This window comes from Lagopus leucura, unplaced genomic scaffold, assembly GCF_019238085.1.
Source record: "Lagopus leucura isolate 7727_CA_CO unplaced genomic scaffold, USGS_WTPT01 Super-Scaffold_100002, whole genome shotgun sequence".
Taxonomy (NCBI): domain Eukaryota; kingdom Metazoa; phylum Chordata; class Aves; order Galliformes; family Phasianidae; genus Lagopus; species Lagopus leucura.
This window is the reverse complement of record NW_024962263.1, coordinates 32,338,718-32,358,803: the sequence shown is the minus strand read 5'-3', so window position 1 is coordinate 32,358,803 and position 20,086 is coordinate 32,338,718. Positions and strand designations below refer to the sequence as shown.

At 40.4% G+C, this 20,086-nt stretch overlaps 2 protein-coding genes across 2 annotated transcripts in view; both read left to right on the top strand.

Moving 5' to 3' along the window:
* AHRR (aryl-hydrocarbon receptor repressor) overlaps positions 1-3,868 on the top strand; it is a 66,003-nt gene extending 62,135 nt beyond the window's left edge. The window contains exons 9-10 of the mRNA XM_042869794.1: positions 213-354; positions 2,752-3,868. Coding sequence (XP_042725728.1) covers positions 213-354; positions 2,752-3,868 — 1,259 coding nt within the window. The remainder of the gene's footprint in view (positions 1-212; positions 355-2,751) is intronic.
* An 8,066-nt stretch (positions 3,869-11,934) lies between these two features.
* The window catches only part of LOC122178587, a 35,224-nt gene continuing 27,072 nt past the window's right edge, over positions 11,935-20,086 (top strand). Inside the window, exons 1-4 of the mRNA XM_042868831.1 lie at positions 11,935-11,992; positions 12,362-12,445; positions 13,385-13,453; positions 19,984-20,017. Coding sequence (XP_042724765.1) covers positions 12,371-12,445; positions 13,385-13,453; positions 19,984-20,017 — 178 coding nt within the window. The 5' untranslated portion in view covers positions 11,935-11,992; positions 12,362-12,370. The remainder of the gene's footprint in view (positions 11,993-12,361; positions 12,446-13,384; positions 13,454-19,983; positions 20,018-20,086) is intronic.

Sequence of the window (20,086 nt, the reverse complement as noted above, 5' to 3'; positions counted from 1 at the left end):
TAATCACCACCTTAGATTTTTCAAATTTTATTCTTCATGTAGTTTTCCCAGTTCTGTGACATATTTTAGTACATACTTTGCTGCTGATGATGATTCCAAGGCAGCAAACCTGTTGGCATTCACCAGTAAAAAATAAAAATAATTTTTAAAAGCTAAGAAAAAAATATTAAAAACTGCTTGGATTAAAATATACTTTCTTTTAAATTGCATAGCGAAGAATAATGGAGAAAATGGCATTTCTCTAGTCAAAGTACAAACAAATGAAGATCACTGGGTCTGGGTTCAAGCTAACACTCAACTTCTGTATCGAAGTGGTTGTTCAGAATATGTTGTTGCCCAACAGCAAATGCTAAAGTAAGTATATTTTCCAATACTAAAAAACCCCATATTTTAGAATTCCTAATGTCTGAGATCTTTAAATGGGTGTCGCATCCTAAGAAAATATGTGTATAAGGAGGACTTAGTTTATTTAACAAATAAAAATCCATTTATGTCCCAGATCATGTGAGAAGGCTGTTATAATCCTAAAGAATATGTTTGCATTCTTCAGTCTTCTTTCTTCTGAAGTTGAGTGTACATACATATTAAAAAAGTACTCCAGGCTCTTTCGTTCCTAATATGTTTTGGCTTTCTTGCACAAAAATGTATCTTGGGGTTTGGTTTTACATTACAGCTGAAACTGTTGATTTAGTGCCCTGGCTTTTCCCAATATTTGATAATGTTAAGTTATTTTTTTTGTCTTTGTGGATGACAGTTGAGCTTATGTTTTCAGTTGTGGCTGTTCAGCACAATCCAAACAGGAATGTTCGTATTTATTGTATGTTTGTAGATCTTATACCTAGCTGGCTGTAGGCTCAGCCTTGGAGTGAAAACTATACCCAGCAGATGTGTGTTCGGAGAGGAATTCTCCATTGGATATTCCCCTTTCCTCCTGCATAGGCTTTTCCTCCTTCCACCATGGGACTGTCCCAGTTCACACCCGTCTGAGGGAAGAGCAGGGGCCAGGAGATTTACGTAGCCACCACCTGGTCCTGAGGAAAACATGTGACCAGTATCTCTGCTCTTTTCTTTTCGGATGCCTTGCAGCTGGAAAAATAAATGAAAAATAATCTTTGAATTTCTAGAGTAGATACGCCTTGCAGGCAGCATATCTTTGGGATCTTTTGAATAGGAGAGGACCTCTCACCTCTTTACTTTTCCTGGGATGGCACAAACATCATCTTGCCATGCAAAGTAATGAACTTCAACAAAACAGATTAAGAGTGGCTGTTCCTTGTACTCAACTCTCCACTTTACGTTGTTTTCTGTGCAATTGAACATGCTCTTTGATGCTTTCTTAGTTACATTTTTATACTCTGAGTCATTTAAATCTACCTTTTTGTTTAGTAGTTCCTACAAGCTGAAGCATCGCTAGAGTTGGCCTCACAGATGATACTCAGTTCTGTTCTCCTGCTAGTGTGCAGTAGATTCTACCTGTTCTTTTTACCCTCACTACTTTTTTGTTTTGTTCTGTGGGCTTGTTTTGTTTTATTGAAATGCATGCTATCTTCCTGGAAACATACCTTCTTTCGAGAAATTTCACTGTTTCACTGTGAAATCCTTGATTTGGTGATCTAAACTTTTACTACTATTTGCATATTTTCCACTCTATTTTCCCAATTACACCGTTTCCCAAGAGGTAATTCTGCAACGAACTTGCATCCCAGAACACTTAAAAAGAAGTAGAAAGAAAATGCTCTCTGTTCTTGGCTGTATGTTCGTAACTGTGGGAAGTTCTCTCTTTATAATAGCACGAACTCCCCCTACTGGAAATTCCTATACTTGCGCATTAAGTCCATACCCGAGGATAATGTTTCTGACAGCGAGTCAAGAAAAAAGTCTTCTGAAAACCTCTCCAGTTTGTCATGCCTGGCTCCTTACTGCAATGTCCACTTCTCATGCTGACAAGGAGGGTGCAGGTTCATAGCACAGACTCTGCATGATTGCAAAGCAGCACATTTGCAAATTCCAGCAAAGTTGGAGTTTGGAGTTAAAAAAAACCTGCTGCACTGAGTACGAAAGTGCTCAGGCAGTTTTCTTTGTCTGGACTCTTAAAAAATGTTGAGTTCTTCAGTGTTAGGGCATGGAAAATTAATTCACTGATCATCTTGGAAAATTAAAGACAAAACAAATTAAGCTGGACATGTAAAATAACTCTGTGTCCAGTATGAACATCTGTGACTATTCTGGACACTTAATTTGGGTATTTTGTTTCCTCTCTCTAATTATGCATTCTCAAAATATAAGACCCCCATGTTTCATACTCAAATTGCTTTGATGAGAAAGTTCTTAGGCATCTTAATAACTCCTTGCTAACAAAATACATCTCATTTAACATGCTGTTTGCACCCCATCCATTAGATACGTTTTAACAGAAGAATGACAGTGTAAGGTAGTTACCATACAGTACACAGAATACTACAGTATTTAAAGTCTTATGAACTCTGTGCCTCAACTAAATGTATGTTGTAACTTAAATGTCAGAGTGCCACAGAAAGGTAGTCTTGCACAAAGTGGTGCTCACATGCATGGAAACTCTTTTTTTCTATCTTGGACAAATGCAAAGTTTATATGGAAAAGAAAATGAGGTACTAAACTAAGGAAAAAAATAGTGCTTGTAATATATATCCAATTACTCCATTTGTATCATAGAAAAGGTCAATTTAGAAACCTTTTACTGAATGTTTTCTTTTTTCCTACTGTTACTGAAAGGGATGAAGATGAACAACTGAAGATACCGAACAGTTTTGCCAGTTTGAAGGGAAACCTGGAAGGACTTTCCTACAACAGTGCCATTGAAACTCTGGGCCAACTGAAGCATCTCAACTGGACAGCAGTAAAAAATGAGCAAGATAATGTAAAAGTGAAGTTTGAGCCTCATACAAATGGTGAGTGTTTCGTGCAGGAGGAATCTCTCAGTTCTAATGCACCAATTTTAGGCGTTCAAAACAACTGCAGCACAAACAGTAGCTGGACTTTCAGAAATTCAAGCTCTTGTTCTATAAATCAGCGAATGAATGCGTGTTCAAACCGAAGAGCTGGATCGTTCTACAACAGGGACCAAAGTTTCTTAAATTTAGCATCAACTTGTCCTTCCCACTGGGGTAGTGCAGAAAATTGTCAGTCTTACTCAGGCTTACAACAGCGTGCTGTGGAGAACTATACTACAGACCACCTGAAACTGCAGAGATCGTTAATATCCTCGGAGTCTCTCTATGATGCATCGTTTCCCTTGGATATGCCTATCAAAACAGAATACGATTCTGATTCTGAAAACATTGCTGATAACTACCCGATGCCACAAAACCGAGCCTGGCTGGATGAGAACGGCACCATGAGGAAGCAGTTGTTCAGCTATCCCAATAGGGTGCACCTTAAAGCAGAACCGGACCTCTGTCAGCAAGCTTCACTTTGCCAGAAGCCAAGGCACTGCCTCTACACACCACATAACTGGCAGTGCATTGTAGCAAATCATCCCAGCAACCTCAATCTGAACAGATCTTGCAAGGGTTTGCGTAACAGAGAGGTGGCCCCGTTTTGCCCCCAGAACTCCTCCGCCTGCTTGGAAAGCCTGCCTGACCTGCCGCACGCCGAGGGCTATGGCCAATTCTACAGCCCTGCTCCAGGGGAGAAGGAGCAGAGTAATGAGGTGTTTAAAATGCCATGTGAATTTAAAAACCCTTGCTTGGTTCAAGCGATCAAGCGTGAGCCCCTGGATTCCCCACCATTGTCCAACATTGGACAGAACAGAGCGCACATGAGCTTCCCTGAAAATACAATAGCAGGTCCTGTGCCTCATAAAGTCACTGAATGTACATTCTTACAATAGATTTTATAGCATTGGGAATATTTATAATGTTGAAAGCAAGAAGAAATTGTAGCTTCACTTCCAGTTGGGTTAAATGAGTTACTAAAATTAAAAAACAGTGGAAAGATGTTAAGTGTGTGTGTGTGCGTGTACCTCTGTGTGTGGAACAAAACAGACACAGATGCACACTCACTCCCACACATGCCTTTAAACACAGCCATTCTCTTAGTGATCTTTGGAAAGTAAGAAAGACAAAACCTCAGATACAGAAAAAATAATCAGTAATTATTGCACAGGTGTACCTGCTAATGTGTCTTCATCATTTTTCCTCTCATGTCTGCAGTTCTGTAACAAGGTGTAGCTATTTCTGAGTTTTGCCTTTGCTCTTTTTTTTCAAGCTGATGTGATGCCTCTGTGAAAAGACAAAATGTTTATGGTGTTCATTGTGGCAAGGAGTTTACCTTTGGAGTTATTCAGTTTTATTTTTAGCCACTCTAATAAGTATCAGCTATTCCTTTTGCTCAACACTGAGTTAATGACAACAGGAAAGGGCTCCCCAAACACACAGAGTATTCTTGATTTAAATGGACAGCATTAATTTAAAACAAATAACATTCACAAAATGCATTACAAGTTATTGCACTTCACATAGCTTTTTTTCCATGTTTTCTAGACAATAATAATGCTTTAATACACATTTTCCATTTTAAAGCCATTTGCCTTTCATGTTGCTGTTGTGAAGACTGAACAATAGGATGTTATCCACTTCTTTAAGTGAGTTACAAAAGGTTTTTAAATGTACATGAGAAGAAAATATTTCACCAGTTATCTTCCCTGCTCTTGTAACATTAACATAAGAAATGCACTTTTAAACGTGATGGTATCTCTTTGACTGATAGCAGCCTGTTAGTCATTATTATCTGACAGCAAAACTCAAATCCCGCGCTAAGATTAGAAACATTTTTTTTTTAAAGCATCCTCATTTCATTTTCTAAACAAAATTTAAATCTTACTGAGAGACGACTGGATTTATGACTTTCAAAAGCACTTTGGTGCACTTCTGTGCTTTTGAAAACAGATCCATATGCTTTCTTTCGAAGCCAGATAGTCACATATTTCCACTTTAAAAAACAATCTACAACTTCAGTTTTGTTTGTTGTAGTTTGACTCCTGCACTAATTTTGTTTTAAAATTGCACTATTTCAACTTTATATCACCTTCAACTATAGAAAACCCATATCATTAAAAAAAAAAACCACAACTAGATGTATATGTGCTTTTTTTAAAGAAGTCCTATAGTGAATGTTTTCTTTTTCAAAATGTTATGAATAATTCTGATGTCTTCATTTCTTCTAGCCACTGTGAGCATGACTGTACACATGCCAGTGAAGTGGCATAAATTTCTCCCTAATGCTGTAAGTGGCATAAGTGCAGTTTTCAGGTAGGGGAATAGTTTTGCACAGGGAGTGGCACACGGGAGGCTGCTCTTCTCCAAGTCTGGTAGAAGTTACTGCCTGCACATTAGAGTTGGCAGAAGTAAACACTTCTGACATGCATTCTCTGCATGTCAGTTCAGCTTATGAACAATGGTTTGATCTGAAATGCTGCACTTTACACGGAAATAAAACTTTTGATGATTGTCCTGCGTAAAGACGTGTTCCCCACAGAAAGGCAAGAGTGGATAAGAAGGGCAATAATGTCTTTCTGCAGCTCAAGTTAATTCTGCCATAGTCCAGCTGATCTAACTCAAGCAAGAGAACATCTCATTTTTTTGGCATCTGAGATGTATCAGTTCCCTGCTAACCATATACTGTCCCTTACTCGAGACAGTCTTGATATCTTTGCCTTCACACTTTCACCAGTGGGTACAATGCAACGTCAGACCCAATTCAGAGATGAAACTGTAATGGTGGAATTTACTCCACAGTCTAGTACATCGTTGTTCATCTCACATAAAGCTAAGCCCAATCAGGCAAATTGATCTTGGTATTCAAGTGAGACTATGAGAAATCAGCAGAGCTGCACAAAGTCTGCCCCATTGATTCACTGTCTACAAGAACAAGAGCAGAAAAGGGGTATTGTAGAGATAGGGCAATGTGGAGCAAGTGGAGGACATGTTGGCATGACTGCCAGAAAGCTGTTTGTTTAACTCTACTCTTGGACTCACCATGATACTCCCCCAAATGAGACTACCCAGGCCTGCCTGGTTCAGCACTACCTTACATCTTGTCTTATCATGTGGATTAGTGCAATGTGACCATAAAACACTACTGTCCACATCTAGAAATGCTGATGCCATTTTGCACAGATGTAAATGGTCACAACAGGGGCAATGTTGTAGAGCACTGTGCCTCCAAGTGCCTTGGCTGTGCTTACAAATATTTCATGGCATAACTACAGAGGCAGAATTGTACTATCCCAACAGAAGTTCTCTAAAGTTCTTCCGATACAGAATGAAGTCTATTTTGTTGACTTATCTTAATCTAAAGCTCTTCTGGTCTATTTCAGCAGAGAAGACTTTTCTCAGGCTCCCAACAAATCCAGTCATATTTTAGTCAACAGATATTGTGGGAGTTGGTTAAACTCCTGCATGTAGGAAAATCTAATTTGATACAAGAATGGCCTTCTTCTGAGAGGATGAATTAATCTGTCACCTCAAATGAGATGTCACCTCCTAACTCCTCCCTGTTCAAGTACGATCAGATTTCCTTCCTTATTCTTCCATAAAGTCTAAATCCATTAAAAATACAGGGTAATTTACACTTAGGTCATGTAGGTTTGATTTTAGCCACTTAGCTTGTGGCCACATTGTTACTGCAGGGCTCACATAAAAAAAAAGTGTTATCAGTGGAGTCTGTTCTGGGAAAAGCTATCACGTATGCAGCAGTCTCCTATGAAATGCGCTTATTAAGAGATGGGCACCTTATTGTACTTTTGGACAACTGCTGGCCACTGTTGATAGTAAGGAAAAAAAAAGGTCACTTTTGTTTAAGAACTTTGCATATTGCACTAGTTGGGAAAATAAATGCTGAAAACCAGTCTCTTCTTATCTGTTTTTCAAGAGCAGGAATCTGTCCTTCATCCCCTCTGGATTAAAATCTGACATTGCATTGTACCCTGTTAAATTACCAGTGATTTACTGTTATAAAACCTTTTTGTACCCAGGCATTAATGATTCCATGGCAGAAGAAAAAGACAGGGCAGTTGCTTTAAATTGTTACTTTCTCTTTGTAGTGGTCACTGTTTTGGTACTATTGGTACTCCTTTAAAAACTACCGTGGAGAAAAGAAGAGTTTAAGATGCTTCCAGTCAGTGATGTTTGGCTTTCATCCTTAGTAAGTTGGTATTTATATCCTCCAAGCACAGCCCTGAGATCTGTTTTAGGAGCCTCCCAGTGTATTTATTGTACGAAGAAAAAAATTCCTCTCATAGAAGAAATACCCAGTGAAATGCTTGTGTGCTGCAAACACAGAGTATTCAGGCTGAAAGAAATGCATTTCTTTTTCCAGTGTGGACTTTCTAAGACCTGGCTGACAATATCATTCAGACTTCCTCAGCTGTAAATTCTTCAGTCAGAGGCAGAACAAACTTCTTAATTCTGGTATTCAGAGGTTTGGTGGTTTGTTTTCTTGGATTTATGTGATTTTTTTGTGTGTTTTTTGTAGTTGTCTGAGAGTGCATCTGCCTCTGAGATGTTACTTAGACCACAGACAGCAGAGATTATTATCAGTGCTAAAGCTATTGCCTTCACTGTGAATTTGGCCCCATTTAGCTATTAGCAGACAGCTGCACAGAACCTTACAAATACTGGTCCAATTAAAGCATACCACTTAAACCTCCTGTTTTTACTTAAAAACTAGCCTGATTTGAGCTAAGGGTAAGTGTGTACCATAGAGTGGACTTTTTTGGCTATTCTAAGGTTTGCCAGGATGCAGTTAAGACCAGTGGCTGAAACTGGGGCAGACCTTCACTGTAGGTAACACTATCAATAATTTATATTTAATCCAGACTCTTAGGATACCAAAATAGAACTTTGTTTTGGGAATCTAAAGAGAGAGCAGTGTGTGTGCAAGGAATGACCTGGTTTCAGTTGGTCCACAGTCTGGAGATCTAACTAGTGAAATATAAGAGCAAACAGCTATACCTAAATTCTTTGCAGGACAGACTGACTTCCTAGTACTTGATTATAATGTGTTAATGTTTTCATTGCCCTTAATCAGATGACACTGATATATTGAAATCCTTAGAATTGAGTCTCAGTGTCCTCTGGATGGCTTAGGGAGGTCTGACATTTGTGTGTCAGCCAGTTCAGAATGACTTCTTATGATCCTTGAGATAGTATTAACATTGACAGGGCATGTGCAATTCTCCTGGAAATTCCCAGTGCTTAAAATACTTACGTGGAAAGCATCCAGCCTGAGGCAAGGAATTGTCTGTGGGATAGAATCAGCTTCTGCTGCTTGGAAGCCCTGCTTAACTCTTTCTGTTGAAGCCATATTGGAACTTAAGTAGAACAACCCACCCAGGGTATTTATTTCATAAAAGCCATTAATTTATAAAAAAAAAAAAAAAAAAAAAAAAAAAAAAGGATATTTTAATTGAAACAAGAAAAAGATATAATTTCTTCTATCTATAAATACATATATTGCCTCAGGTAGTCACAAAATAAACCCTTACTCATTTTCTTTCATTGGAGTGTCATGTAACTAAGATCCCAGCTCAGTGGTAGATGTATAGAGCTTTCCTACTTTATTTTTTGTCTTTTCCTTCTGTTCATTCACTAGAAAATAAGTTTCTTCCCCTGGATTTTCTTCCTCTCTTAAGTCTTGTAAAATCCTCTATGAAATCTCGTGTTGTAACTGAAGCAGACTTCTGTAATATGTGCATTAGAGGTTCTGCAGGTGGCCATGCTCAGGGTTTAGCCACATGGCTCTCATTTAGCCGAACATGACTCATAGGTGAAGGCTACCAGTAGCTCATGTTCATAGATGCCATCATCCTGACAAGTACACCTTTGAATCCAAGTGGCACATATTCACACATTTCCCCATGATACTATCATGACTACTTTCCTCCCCCTGCAAACATACCATGTCCTTTTCTTCTCTTCTTTCTCTCACCTATCACATTGCTTTTTTACCTGTAGAGAACTGTGTTCTATATGCTGGCCTGAGTGACATTTTCTCAAAATTGATATTCTTAGTTTTTAGATTTGTCTTTGCTTGTAACAAACTGCTCTCAGATACTCTGAAATCTGAAGCAAGTCAAATATGACGAACAGTGTTTCTGGAGCTGTGGAGTATGCATTGATAAAATTTAACTGAATTACAAGTTTTATCACATTAGAAGTTGTGTTGGGATGTACATTGAGATAGATTCCAATTTCTTTAAATTTAGTTTGAATTTAGATAGAAATTCAAATGTAGTTTGAAGTGCATACTTCAATTAACAGCACTGAACAAGATCATCAATGACAGTGTTTGGGGAGAAAGAGTAAAACATTATTACTAAGACAAATCTGAGGATGAAGAATTATCACCTTGAGTGACACGTTGCTGTCAAGGTGTTTTGTGAGTACAGCATTAATTCACTGCCAGCAATTCTGTGCTCCTTGAAAACAAGGATTGAGGTCATTCAGTGCTAGGCTGTGTTTCTCCATCACACTGAAAGCATCATTCTAGGAGGCATGCAGTGCTCCTCTTCCTTGCACGGAGTTACTCTTTGGAACTATGACAAATTTAGTGTCTGCATTAATACCCTTGCAGCTGGTCATTGCCACTGAACTGTCACTTGGTGCTCTGGTTGTGCAGCCTGAATTGGAATGCCAGAATTTCCTGGTTGTGACACAGTTGCAGTGACAGCTGTACAACATTCAAAACTTCCTTTTCACACTTGTATTGGTAGAATTATGGTTTTCCATTGCCTAAGTATGAGGAAAACACAAACACGTGGCAGAAGGCAATATAAAGAGCATCAGTTTCGTAGCTAATCTCAGTAATTTCTGTCAATTAATTAAAAGACTATGTTAAAAAATCAGATGAGGTTCTGGTTTAGAACTCTCCATTTTGCACAGGAGAGTGTCACAGGTGTGTCACCACTGTTCTGCTTCTTCTTAGGTCACACCTTGGTCTCTCCCTTCCTTATCCCATTACTGTCACTCCTGAACTTTTTTTCTTTCTTCTTCTTCTTCATCATTTTTTTTTAATTATTTTTGCATCATTTTCTTCCTGTGTTTACTTAAAATCTGAGGCAGTGGGAGGCAAGCAGCAACACTGTGTGTGGTTTTTTTGCTCTACTTTCATCATAGTCATAGAATCATAGAAAGGCTTGGGTTGGAAGGGATCTTAATGATCATCTAGTTCCAACCTCCCTGATGTGGGCAGGGTTGGATACTCTGGAAGATTCTTCCTCTACATGACTAGCAGCGTTCCCTCTTCTGAAAGGGCTTTTCTTCACACTCCTTTACCTCTTCACAGGTTCCTAACGAAACCAAAGAACCCTTTCTTCCTTAAAGGTGTCTGTACCTATTGAAAAACTTCTCCTTTTTCTCCCTCAGAGTTTTCTACCTTTGTGATTTGTGATAGGATGGTACTTTGCAGCCTCCACTCTTTCTGTTTTGTGCCTCCATAACTTTATTATCTACTTCAGGCACACTTTCAAAGCTTTGCCAAAAGAACAACGTTATGCAGAAGTGCAATGCCCCATTACCTTCCCTGTCCCCTTTGAAGAAGACAGAGGTACTGACAGAAGTCTTGGAGTAATTACAGCTCAGAAAACAGAAAAAAGTTCTTTTGCTGGGGAAGCTTACCCTACTTAGGCAGCTGTATTGCCAAGAAGCACTTGAGCTGCCACCAGGAGTTTAATTCTTCAAGTATACACTGCCAAACGCTTTTGCGTTCGGACCTGCCCTCTCTTTACAGAAATGAAGGAGCCCACTTTCTTCTTTTTGGATCCTTCGTTTCTTTCCTACACGCCTTCATCCTTTCACTGTGCAGTTGCACTTTTAATATGTAATTTTCTAAAAGATGAGTATGGAAGTATTGTTTAGAGTGTACAGAGCAGTGTTTCCTATCAGTCCATTTTAGGTTTTGGAATCAGAGCTGCAAAGAATTATTGAGGGCTTCAATGTGACCCCATCTTAAGGCCTGTAACTGTTACAGAAACGTAGAAATAATAAAATATGGTATCAAAATCTGCTGTTAGCCATAAAAAAATAAAAATAAAAAATTAAAAGTGCCATTCTTGTTCCTCCTAAGTCCAAACAGTAGAGGACAAGACTAAATAAAAAGAGCACAGAGACCAAGCAACACTTGGCCTGACTGCTTCTCCCCATCAGATGGGTATTACGTGAGCCCAATGTTATGGGCACAGCTCTGGAAGGACCAAGCCCCGTGCTGAGCACTGTGTGAGCACGCACCAGTGGGTGCATGGAGCAGGCGTAAGGCTGATGCACTCGTGGAACTGCGGGGACGGGCATCAGCAAAGCCTGGAGCTGGGATCCTCTGCTAACGCGTAATCCAACCAGCAGCAACTATGCTGCTTGCTATACAGTTGTAATAGACCCCCCAGGTGTAACGGCAGCAGGCTAAGTAAATGCGTGGATTTTGTATTTTGGAATTTTGTTGTAACAGGTGCACTTTTCTGTTTTGTGGGTTGTTTTTTTTTTTTTTTTTTTTGTTTTTTGTTTTTTGTTTTTTGTTTTTTATTATTATTGTACTGTTTTCTCAGTCTGCTTTTAGAGGGAACTTTCATGTGTATTTCTTAAATTATATTTTACATTTATTACCAGTCCGAAATGTAAAGTTCAGACATTTTAAAAGAAATAATAAATATTTGCATTTAAAGCCAAGCCCTGCCGTCCGCGCCGTCCGCTCCTCCCGCCTCTCCCGCGCCTGAGGGAGCCGCGCTCCGATTGGCTGAGCCGATTGGCGCGGCCTCGCGCCTCGCGGACCGCGTCCGTCTAACGGAAAGGGCGCGCGCCGGCCGCGCGGGGTTGGGGCGCTCTCTCCGCCGGCAGGAAGCGGAAGTGACGGTGCCGCTGGGCGCGCCGCGAGAAGGCTGGCGGCGGTTGCTGTCGTTACCGAGCCGCCTGGGGACGTGCCGGCGGCGTGCGAGCCCAGCGCCGGGGGTGGGAGCGGCTCGGAGGTACCGCCGCTTCTTCAGTGCCATGAGGGGACGGGCGCGGGCCGGGGGGTGTGTGCGGTGGGAGGGCGGGGGTGGGAGGGGGAGGAATGGGGAGAAATGGGCAGCCCGGGGTCGGTGTGTTTTCTTTTTTTTCTGTCTTCTGTGTGAAGCGTTTGGTGTGAAGCTAAGCGGGAAGGTGCCCTAACGGGAGGCTTGAGGCTGCGGCGATGTCCTGGCAGTGAAATACGTGGTTGGCTCTAGAAAGGAATTAATCTTTATTCACCCGATGGATGCTTTGCTCCTTCCCCGCAATTGTCTGCTAAAGGGTTGTGTGTGAACAGGAATATTATTTTTTATTATGGATTTCTTTAATTGTGTGTCTTGAAACAGTTCTGCAGGATGAGCGCCATCGCTGAAGATGCTAAGCCAGAAGATGCTAAACCAGAATCTGAAAAAAAAATATACTACTGTGAAGTGAGTGCCTTTCTTAATGGCTTTTTGGAATACGTGCCAGAATGCAGGCTTAAGGTATTAAAAACCATGGAAGTTAGACAGAACTGACCGAGCTGCAGTGTGGCAGGCTGGTGGGAGAGGCTGTTAATGTTAGAGGATAGTTTGGCCGGTTCCTGGAAGAACTGCTTGTCTGGTTTTGTGAATTTGGTTTGTTCTTGAGCAGTTACAGGTATACTATAGTGGCCCTTAAAGGCTGTCTTTCAGATTTCTGTTTGTTATTCTTACAGGACCTCTTAAAGTCTCTTCTGTCTTAAAGGATGCTGCTCTGGATCAGAGCATGTTAAGTTTCTATGTATCACATATTGTTCCAGTAACTTTTTCTGGCATATTGAAGGTATATGACAGCATGTCAAGGTGATAGGTAATGCTATCGTATATTGGTGTTTTTTTTTTTTTGTATCATTGCTTTCTATTGTTAATGATTGAAGGAAATAGTTGTCGAGCTATATCCTATAATTGTTACGATGTTCTGTGGATCCTAGCGCAGATGGCTTCCTTTGCTGTTTTTCTGATCAAATGATGAATGGAGTTCCAGTTATTCCGGGATATATTTTTTGGTCTCCAATCCTTTCTAATCAATGTGTGATCATTTCTTATTGGCTGGAGAATTTTGGAGAACTAAGAATCCAGTAATTGAGGGTAGGAGGGAAAGTGTAGGCTTCTCAAAGATTCATGCCAGCCAGTATACTTAAATATATATTGAAGTATTATTTGAATAGGTTTGCACACTGTTTCTGGTCACTTTGGTGGCACACTCCTGATGTGATTTAAACTGCTCCGTTTAAGTCATAAAAGACTTCCAGCATCTTAATGTAAAATTATATTTCCAAGTCTTACACCTTGCCAACTACAAAATATCCACAGCATAACTGAAGATGTACTTTCAATTTATCTTTTTAGGTTTGTAAAGTTCCATGTATGAGTTCTATAAGTCTTCAGTCACACTATCGTGGTATGAAGCATAGAAAGGTAACTTCTTTCCATATTACATGTTTATGTTAATTTAATCTTAAACCTGGGATTCTTGTAATAGTATTTGATTTCACAAGTATTCAAGTGCTTGTCTAACCCATCTGTAGATCTGTAGCAGCTGTTCCCATGAAAAAATCCCAAGAACAAGACTTTGAGGTTGGAGACTCAACTCTGTTTAGTTTGTAACTTGCAACATCAGTAGTTACTCTGAAGGCAAATGTGTATTAAATGTGAAATTGTGTTTTGAGTTGTACAGAAGTCACACATGGTAAGAGTGCAAACTTTGAATTTGGGTGTAGTTAATGAATGTACTGCTGTGTTTTCCAAGACTGCATAACTCGCTTGTACTTTGAAGAAAACCAGCTTGCTTGGAGCATGAACTTTGTTTATACATGGTAACGCCAGTTCAGATTTCCTACGGGAGTTCGCTCCATTTGCTTGAAGCATCTCAAATGGCAGCTTCATAGTTTACTACTTTTCCTTGTATTTCGCTTACATTGCTAGACAGTATTCTGTGGGGACGTGTTGAGAAAAGACCTTTCCAAATGCTGTTTGACTGAACTTTTAACTGCATGACTGACAGTTATCTGAGACTGAGAAGAAAATTTTAAAATGAGTAAAGCTGGGTGTGTTCGTTTGTCCATTCTTTTCCCTGTTACAGAAGATGGCTGTCATCATATTGGGTTGTTGTGGCGGCACTTAAAAGTGTCTGCTGTGATGTTTTCCTGATGATCTTTTATTCTTGCCAGGACACAAGGCTTACTGCAGTGCCTTTTTTCTCAAGTATTCAGGCTCCCCTTTCATTTGCAGAGGAAGGGCATTTTTATAGTTTGGCTTTCAGAGCTGTTCAGTAGTATTTCATAACCTGCTAGCTAATCATTTCAGTAGTGTGATGCATAAGCAATATTTGGGTCCATGGCTCTCCAAATGCTTTTTCCCAGGATTCGGTCATAGTGTTCTTTGTTGAACCAACAGAAATCTGTAGTATGGTAGTATTTTTCATGTCCTATTCAGTATTCTTGCTGATTCAAGAAGTTCTTTTGGTTTTGTGGTTGTTTCTTTTTATTTCTTAGCTAACCCTCATAGTGATCAAATTACTGCTGTTTCTCCCTTTTAAAGCAGAAAAACCAGTGCCAGTTCTCCCAGCAAATCCACATATTGCTTTCCTTCTCTTCCATTTGAGTAAATCACTCTATCCTTGGCTACATTCTTTTAAATTTATTGAGCTAATGATGGCTATGAACTGATAGTGAGCAAGCATCAGACATATTGGAAACTGGATGATTATTAGGTGTTGAATGTCAGTGCTGGTATGGAGTCCTGGTACGTCACATGGCTACATTTCTATAGGAATAAGTCTGCGAGGACACACTGTCATTGTTTTCAAGTACTTTTAATGCCTTACTTTCAATTGTGAGATTGCAGAAGATCAAAATTCATTGAGATACCAAAAGAAGTCTTAATATCACCAAGCATGAGGCCACCATAGAAGTGCTAAGCTTAAGTTCTTTTTAAGACTATATGTTGATAATGAACAGTGCTTTGTTTATATTCCTTAACCAGTTTGGTTTTTTTTGCACTAACTTCTGTATTGATGAAGATGATGCTTCCTGTCCTTATGCAGGAGAATAAGCAGAGTACACACCTAATGCTGGTAATTCACAAGGCCTAAATCCTGTAAAAACTACCAGTGTAAAAAGATTGAAATTGGGATGGTTGCAATGCAAGGCTGTGTATGTCTTACATTTTGAGTGTCTTACTACTTTTGTATAGTTGCATACTGACAGGCTTTGTGGTTTCACTGATAAACGAATATTGGTGGGGGGAGGATTAGAGTGGTATTCATGTATTTTTCATAAAGTTCTTAGCTCTTAGGAAGTTGGAATTAGCTTGTATTATGTATCTACTTTGAAAACAGTTGAACGTTTATTGTAAACTGGTTAGACAATACAGTTTTATGTAAGTTCAGTCGTACTTCTTATTGTACCAAGAGTAACAGGAATATTGTGCTAGAGAGGAAATTCTGGAGTGGAGTGTCTTTTTTTTTTTTGTCTTTTTTTTCCCCTGTGTTTTGAGCAGTTCTTTGTATGGATGGTCCCAATAGAGTAAGCATTGCCTCTTCTATTAGCTGCCTTTGGAGCACAGATGAAGATTCTCCTGATTATATCAAGGATTCCCATTTTCTGTCTTCCCATCCTATGTTGGGAGAGTAGGAATGCTTAAATTCAAGAGAAGAATCTGGATTCAGGACTTCGCGACCTCATTAGAAAGGAGAAATTGTTAGGCTTTTTTCTTCACCATTTATGTATTCTTGATTCTGCTCTACCTTTTGCCACTGGTTGTCATGCATCAGAACTGTTGACTGAAAATACCCAACGTGTGGCAATTTACAGATCCTTTGGCATGGTACTAAAATCAACTGTGCTTGGAAAAAGCATTTATTTTAATATTTGGGTTAGTAACACAGGTTTCAGATACTGGAAACTTGCCTTGACATTATGGTGTTTGTGAAGTGTATCAAGTGCTTAGTACACTGTGAACCTCTGTAGCTTATCTTCATGATTAAACTGTAGAACTTTTCCTACGCAAAAAATATGTTTGTGTCAACCTCACACTGCAAGCAATCCAGGAGACTCCCGGAGTCTGTTGAAGATAACTTCCTGGTCCAGGTATTGGATAGACCAGCCAGAGGAGAAGTGTTCCTCAATCTGGTGCTTGCCAGGAGGAGATAGTGGAGGAGATTGTTAAAGAAGTTAAGATTAGAGACAATTAATGCTGTAGCAATCATGCCTTGGTCGAGTTAGTGAGCTCTAGGAATATGGGCCTGGTCAAAAGCAAAGTGAAGACCCTGAACTTTGGGAACTTCAGGCTGATTAAGGAATTATTGGATGTGATCTCCTGGGAAGCTTGGGGGCAAAGGAGAGGAGCTGACAACTCTTTAAGGATGCCTTTCTGAGAGCACAAGAGCTCTTCAACCCCCACCACAGGAAATCGTGTGAAGGAGGAAGGAAACTGGTGTGCCTGAGTAAGGACTTACTGAAGGGAAAAGAAGAAACAGTACAGGCAGCAGAAGCAGGAATGGGTGGCCTGTTTAGCGTACAGGGATGAATCTGGGCACAGATGGAGCTATGCTCGGTGAGGGATATGAAAAAAAGGAATTCTATAGGTATATTGATCAAAAGAGACGGGCTGAGCGTACCGCCTTTGATAAATGAGAAGGAAGAAGTGGCTACAATGGATATAGAGAAGGCTGAAGTACTCAGTGACTTCTTTGCCTTGGTCTTAGCTGGCTGTCAGTCTTCCTGAGCCTATTGTGTTATTGTGTCCTCTGAACGAGTTTTGAGGGATGCAAAATCTGTCCCGCTGTAAGAGTGGAGCGAGTCTGAGACCATCGCATGAGCCTGGGTATGTACACATCAGTGGGTCCAGATGTCATGCATCCCAGGATCCCGAAGGAACTGGCTGATATGATTGCCAGGTTATTCTCCATCGTGCTTGAAAAGCTGTGGCTCTCAGGCAAAGATCTCCATGACTGAGTAAAACAAAACATCACTCCTATTTTTAAGAAAGGGAGGAAGGAGGAACTGGGGAACTACAGGCTGATGAGCCTCACATCTGTGCCTGGGAAGATCATGGAGCAAATCCTCTTGGAAGCTATGTGAAGGCATGTATGAGATGAAGAGAAGATATGAGACAGCCAACATAATTTCAGCAAAGGCAGATCGTGCCCAACCAATCTCTGTGATGGAGCAAAGGCATCGGAGGACAAAAGAAGAGCAACTGATGTTGTTTATCTGGACTTCTGCAAGGCCTATAATGTGAGCCTGTAATACCTCCTTATCTATCAGCTGGGGAGATAAGGATTTGAAGGCTGGATGAAGGTGGTGGATAAAGAATTGGTTGGCTGGTTGCAGCCAGTGGGTTATGGTCAATGGGTCTATATACAAGTGGAGACTGGTGATGAATGGTGTCCCCGAGGGTCAGTCTTGGGGCCAGTTTTCTTCAATGTATTTATCAGTGATGTAGGCAGTGGGATTGAGCGTACCCTCAGCAAGTTTGCAGATGACACCACTGAGTGGTGCACTGGATGCAATAGAAGGGAGGAATGCCATGAGAGGGAACTGGACAGGCTTGAAAAGTGGGCACATGGGTATTTTCTGAGGTTCAACGAGGCCAAGTGCGTGATGTTGCACTTGGGTCAGAGCAGTTGCAGATATATGTGCAAACTGGGAGAAGAACTCATTGAATGCAGTCCTTTGGAGAGGGATGTGGGGGACCTGATGGGCAAAAAGCTTAACAGTGAGCCAGCTGTGTGCTCTTGCATCTGGGAAGGCCAAATGTTTCCTGGGCTGCATCAAAAGAGGAGTGACCAGCAGGGTGAGGGAATTGATTGTCCTCCTCTACTCTGCCCTCGTGAGGCTGTATCTGGAGTACTGTGTCCAGGCCTGGGGCCATCAGCACAAGAAAGGCATTTGTGCTGTTGGAGTGGGTCCACAGGAGGATGGTGAAGATGATCAGAGGGTTGGAGAATCTGTCCTGTGATGACAGGCTGAAGGAGCTGGGCTTGTTCAGCCTGGAGAAGAGAAAGCTTTGGGACCTCATTGTGTCCTTCCAGTACCTGAGAGGAGCTTATAAACAGGAGAGAGACCAGCTTTTTACACAGTGTTGTAGTGAAAGGAAAGGGGGAAATGGCTTTAGACCAAAAGAGAGGAGATGTAGGTTAGATGTTTGGGGGAACTTTGTTCAGAGGGCGGCGAGGCGCTGGCACAGGTGCCCAGAGAAGCTATGGTGCCCTGTTCCTGAAGGCTCAAGGCCTGGTTGGATGGGGCCTGGGCAGCTGAGCTGGTGGGGGGCAGCCTGCCCATGGCACGGGGTGGGGAGGGTGGGCTTTGTGGGCCCTTCCAACCTAAGCCGTTCTGTTGAATAAATGGAGTTTCTGTTAATTCGCTGCTAACGTAGCTTATGTGATTTCAAGGGTATATGCATTTAGGAAGAGTTAAATGATGTTTACATAATTAACAGCATGTGAAACAGTGTTTTGTTTGATAACCCTTGACCTTGGAATGTGTGGAGACTAATCTCAAAATGTGTCTAGGAGGTTGGAACTCTGAAAGACAGCAGTTTTTGAGTTTTGACTTCTCATAGTTAGACACTTTGTTAAAAGTTACTCTAACTTTTTACAGTCTTAGCTCAAAAACAGTTGTTGCAATTTGCTTGTTACACAAGGACAGAGAAAAAGTTTCTCAATATGTGAGAATATTCATTCTCAACACAGTTTTGTTGTTCTTTTTTTCTTTTGTTTTCCTCTTCCTTTATTTTTAAAGCACTAGAGAAGTTCTATTTTACTTGTTCCACCGTTGAGACTGATGGGTCACAACATTTTTAGTGTTAAAGCAGTAATCTAAGCGCAGGTGAAACTGGTTGTTCAGAAGTGGTCAGGAAGGAACTTTCTTTCAACAGTAGCTCGCAGTTGCTAATATTTTTCAATGCTTCTCTGAAATGTCAGGTATTAACAGCTGTTTATTGTAAAACTGGTGTAGAATGACAAGTGGTTTATGCATAACAAAAGTATTTGTGGCAGTGTAACTGGAAGGAAGACCCTGTGTTCCAAGCTTACAAAATCCCGCTGAGTTCATGCAGCACCACCCACTCACTATCTGTGATGCTACTGGGGTGAAGTGACTTCCTTTTTTTCTCTATTTTGTTTTTAGCTACTGTGAAAGATCAACTGTTTAGCTTCTTGAAAAGAGACAAAACTGTTGTGTCAGTCTTGATTGTTATTGAGCTGTCACACTCACATGCAACATACCTTCCATGGCACTGAGTACTGAAAATAGAGCACTGAACTCCATGAAGTGCTCGTGAGTAAACAGCTGTCTTGCTGTGAATGATGACGCTTCTTTTCATATTTTTTGGTGGCAAGTTTGTACATATTTGCTAAAAAGGTCTAAAAATAAGTCAGTATTGGTTTTAGCCACATTTTAAAATGGAAATTTAAGTTACTCTTTTTCTCAGATGCTTCCAAAAAGTGATGTGTTCTGGATTCAGCTGATGAAAGCCACTTTTCCAGTTCTTCATGACAGAATAAACTTTCAGGAGACTTGGCTATCCTGGAATTTTATACAAACCCACCCAATATGTTGGGAAAGCTGTTTTTTTTGTTAGTTTGTTATTCTTTTCTGTGTGAGGTTTTTTCTTGATGGAACTACAGTTTTTGGAACCTTAGGGGCTGCAGTCATGTGGAAACCAAAGTTTTGTCTGGTATCTTACAATTCCATTAATACCAGGGCTTTTTTGAAATTTACCTTATGTTAACTGTAAGTATGCTTTTGCCAGTACTTCGAGCTTTTGCAGATAATCATAAAGGCTCATTTTTTCCTATTTGATAATGGAAACTTTGGCCTGTATTGTAATTTGTCTGCAAAGGCTTTGCTCAAGAAGTACAGGATTTTTCCTTCAAACGGCGCAGCACATTAATTTCTTTTTCTTATTTTATTTTGGGATGACTTGCATCTTCATTACTAAAGAAAGAAGAAGCACTGAGATTCAAGACTGTCTATTGTAAGTATAATGCTTTTATCTTTCCAGCTTCTTAGTGTAGTACTTGGGGGGTTTAATATTTGTTGCTCT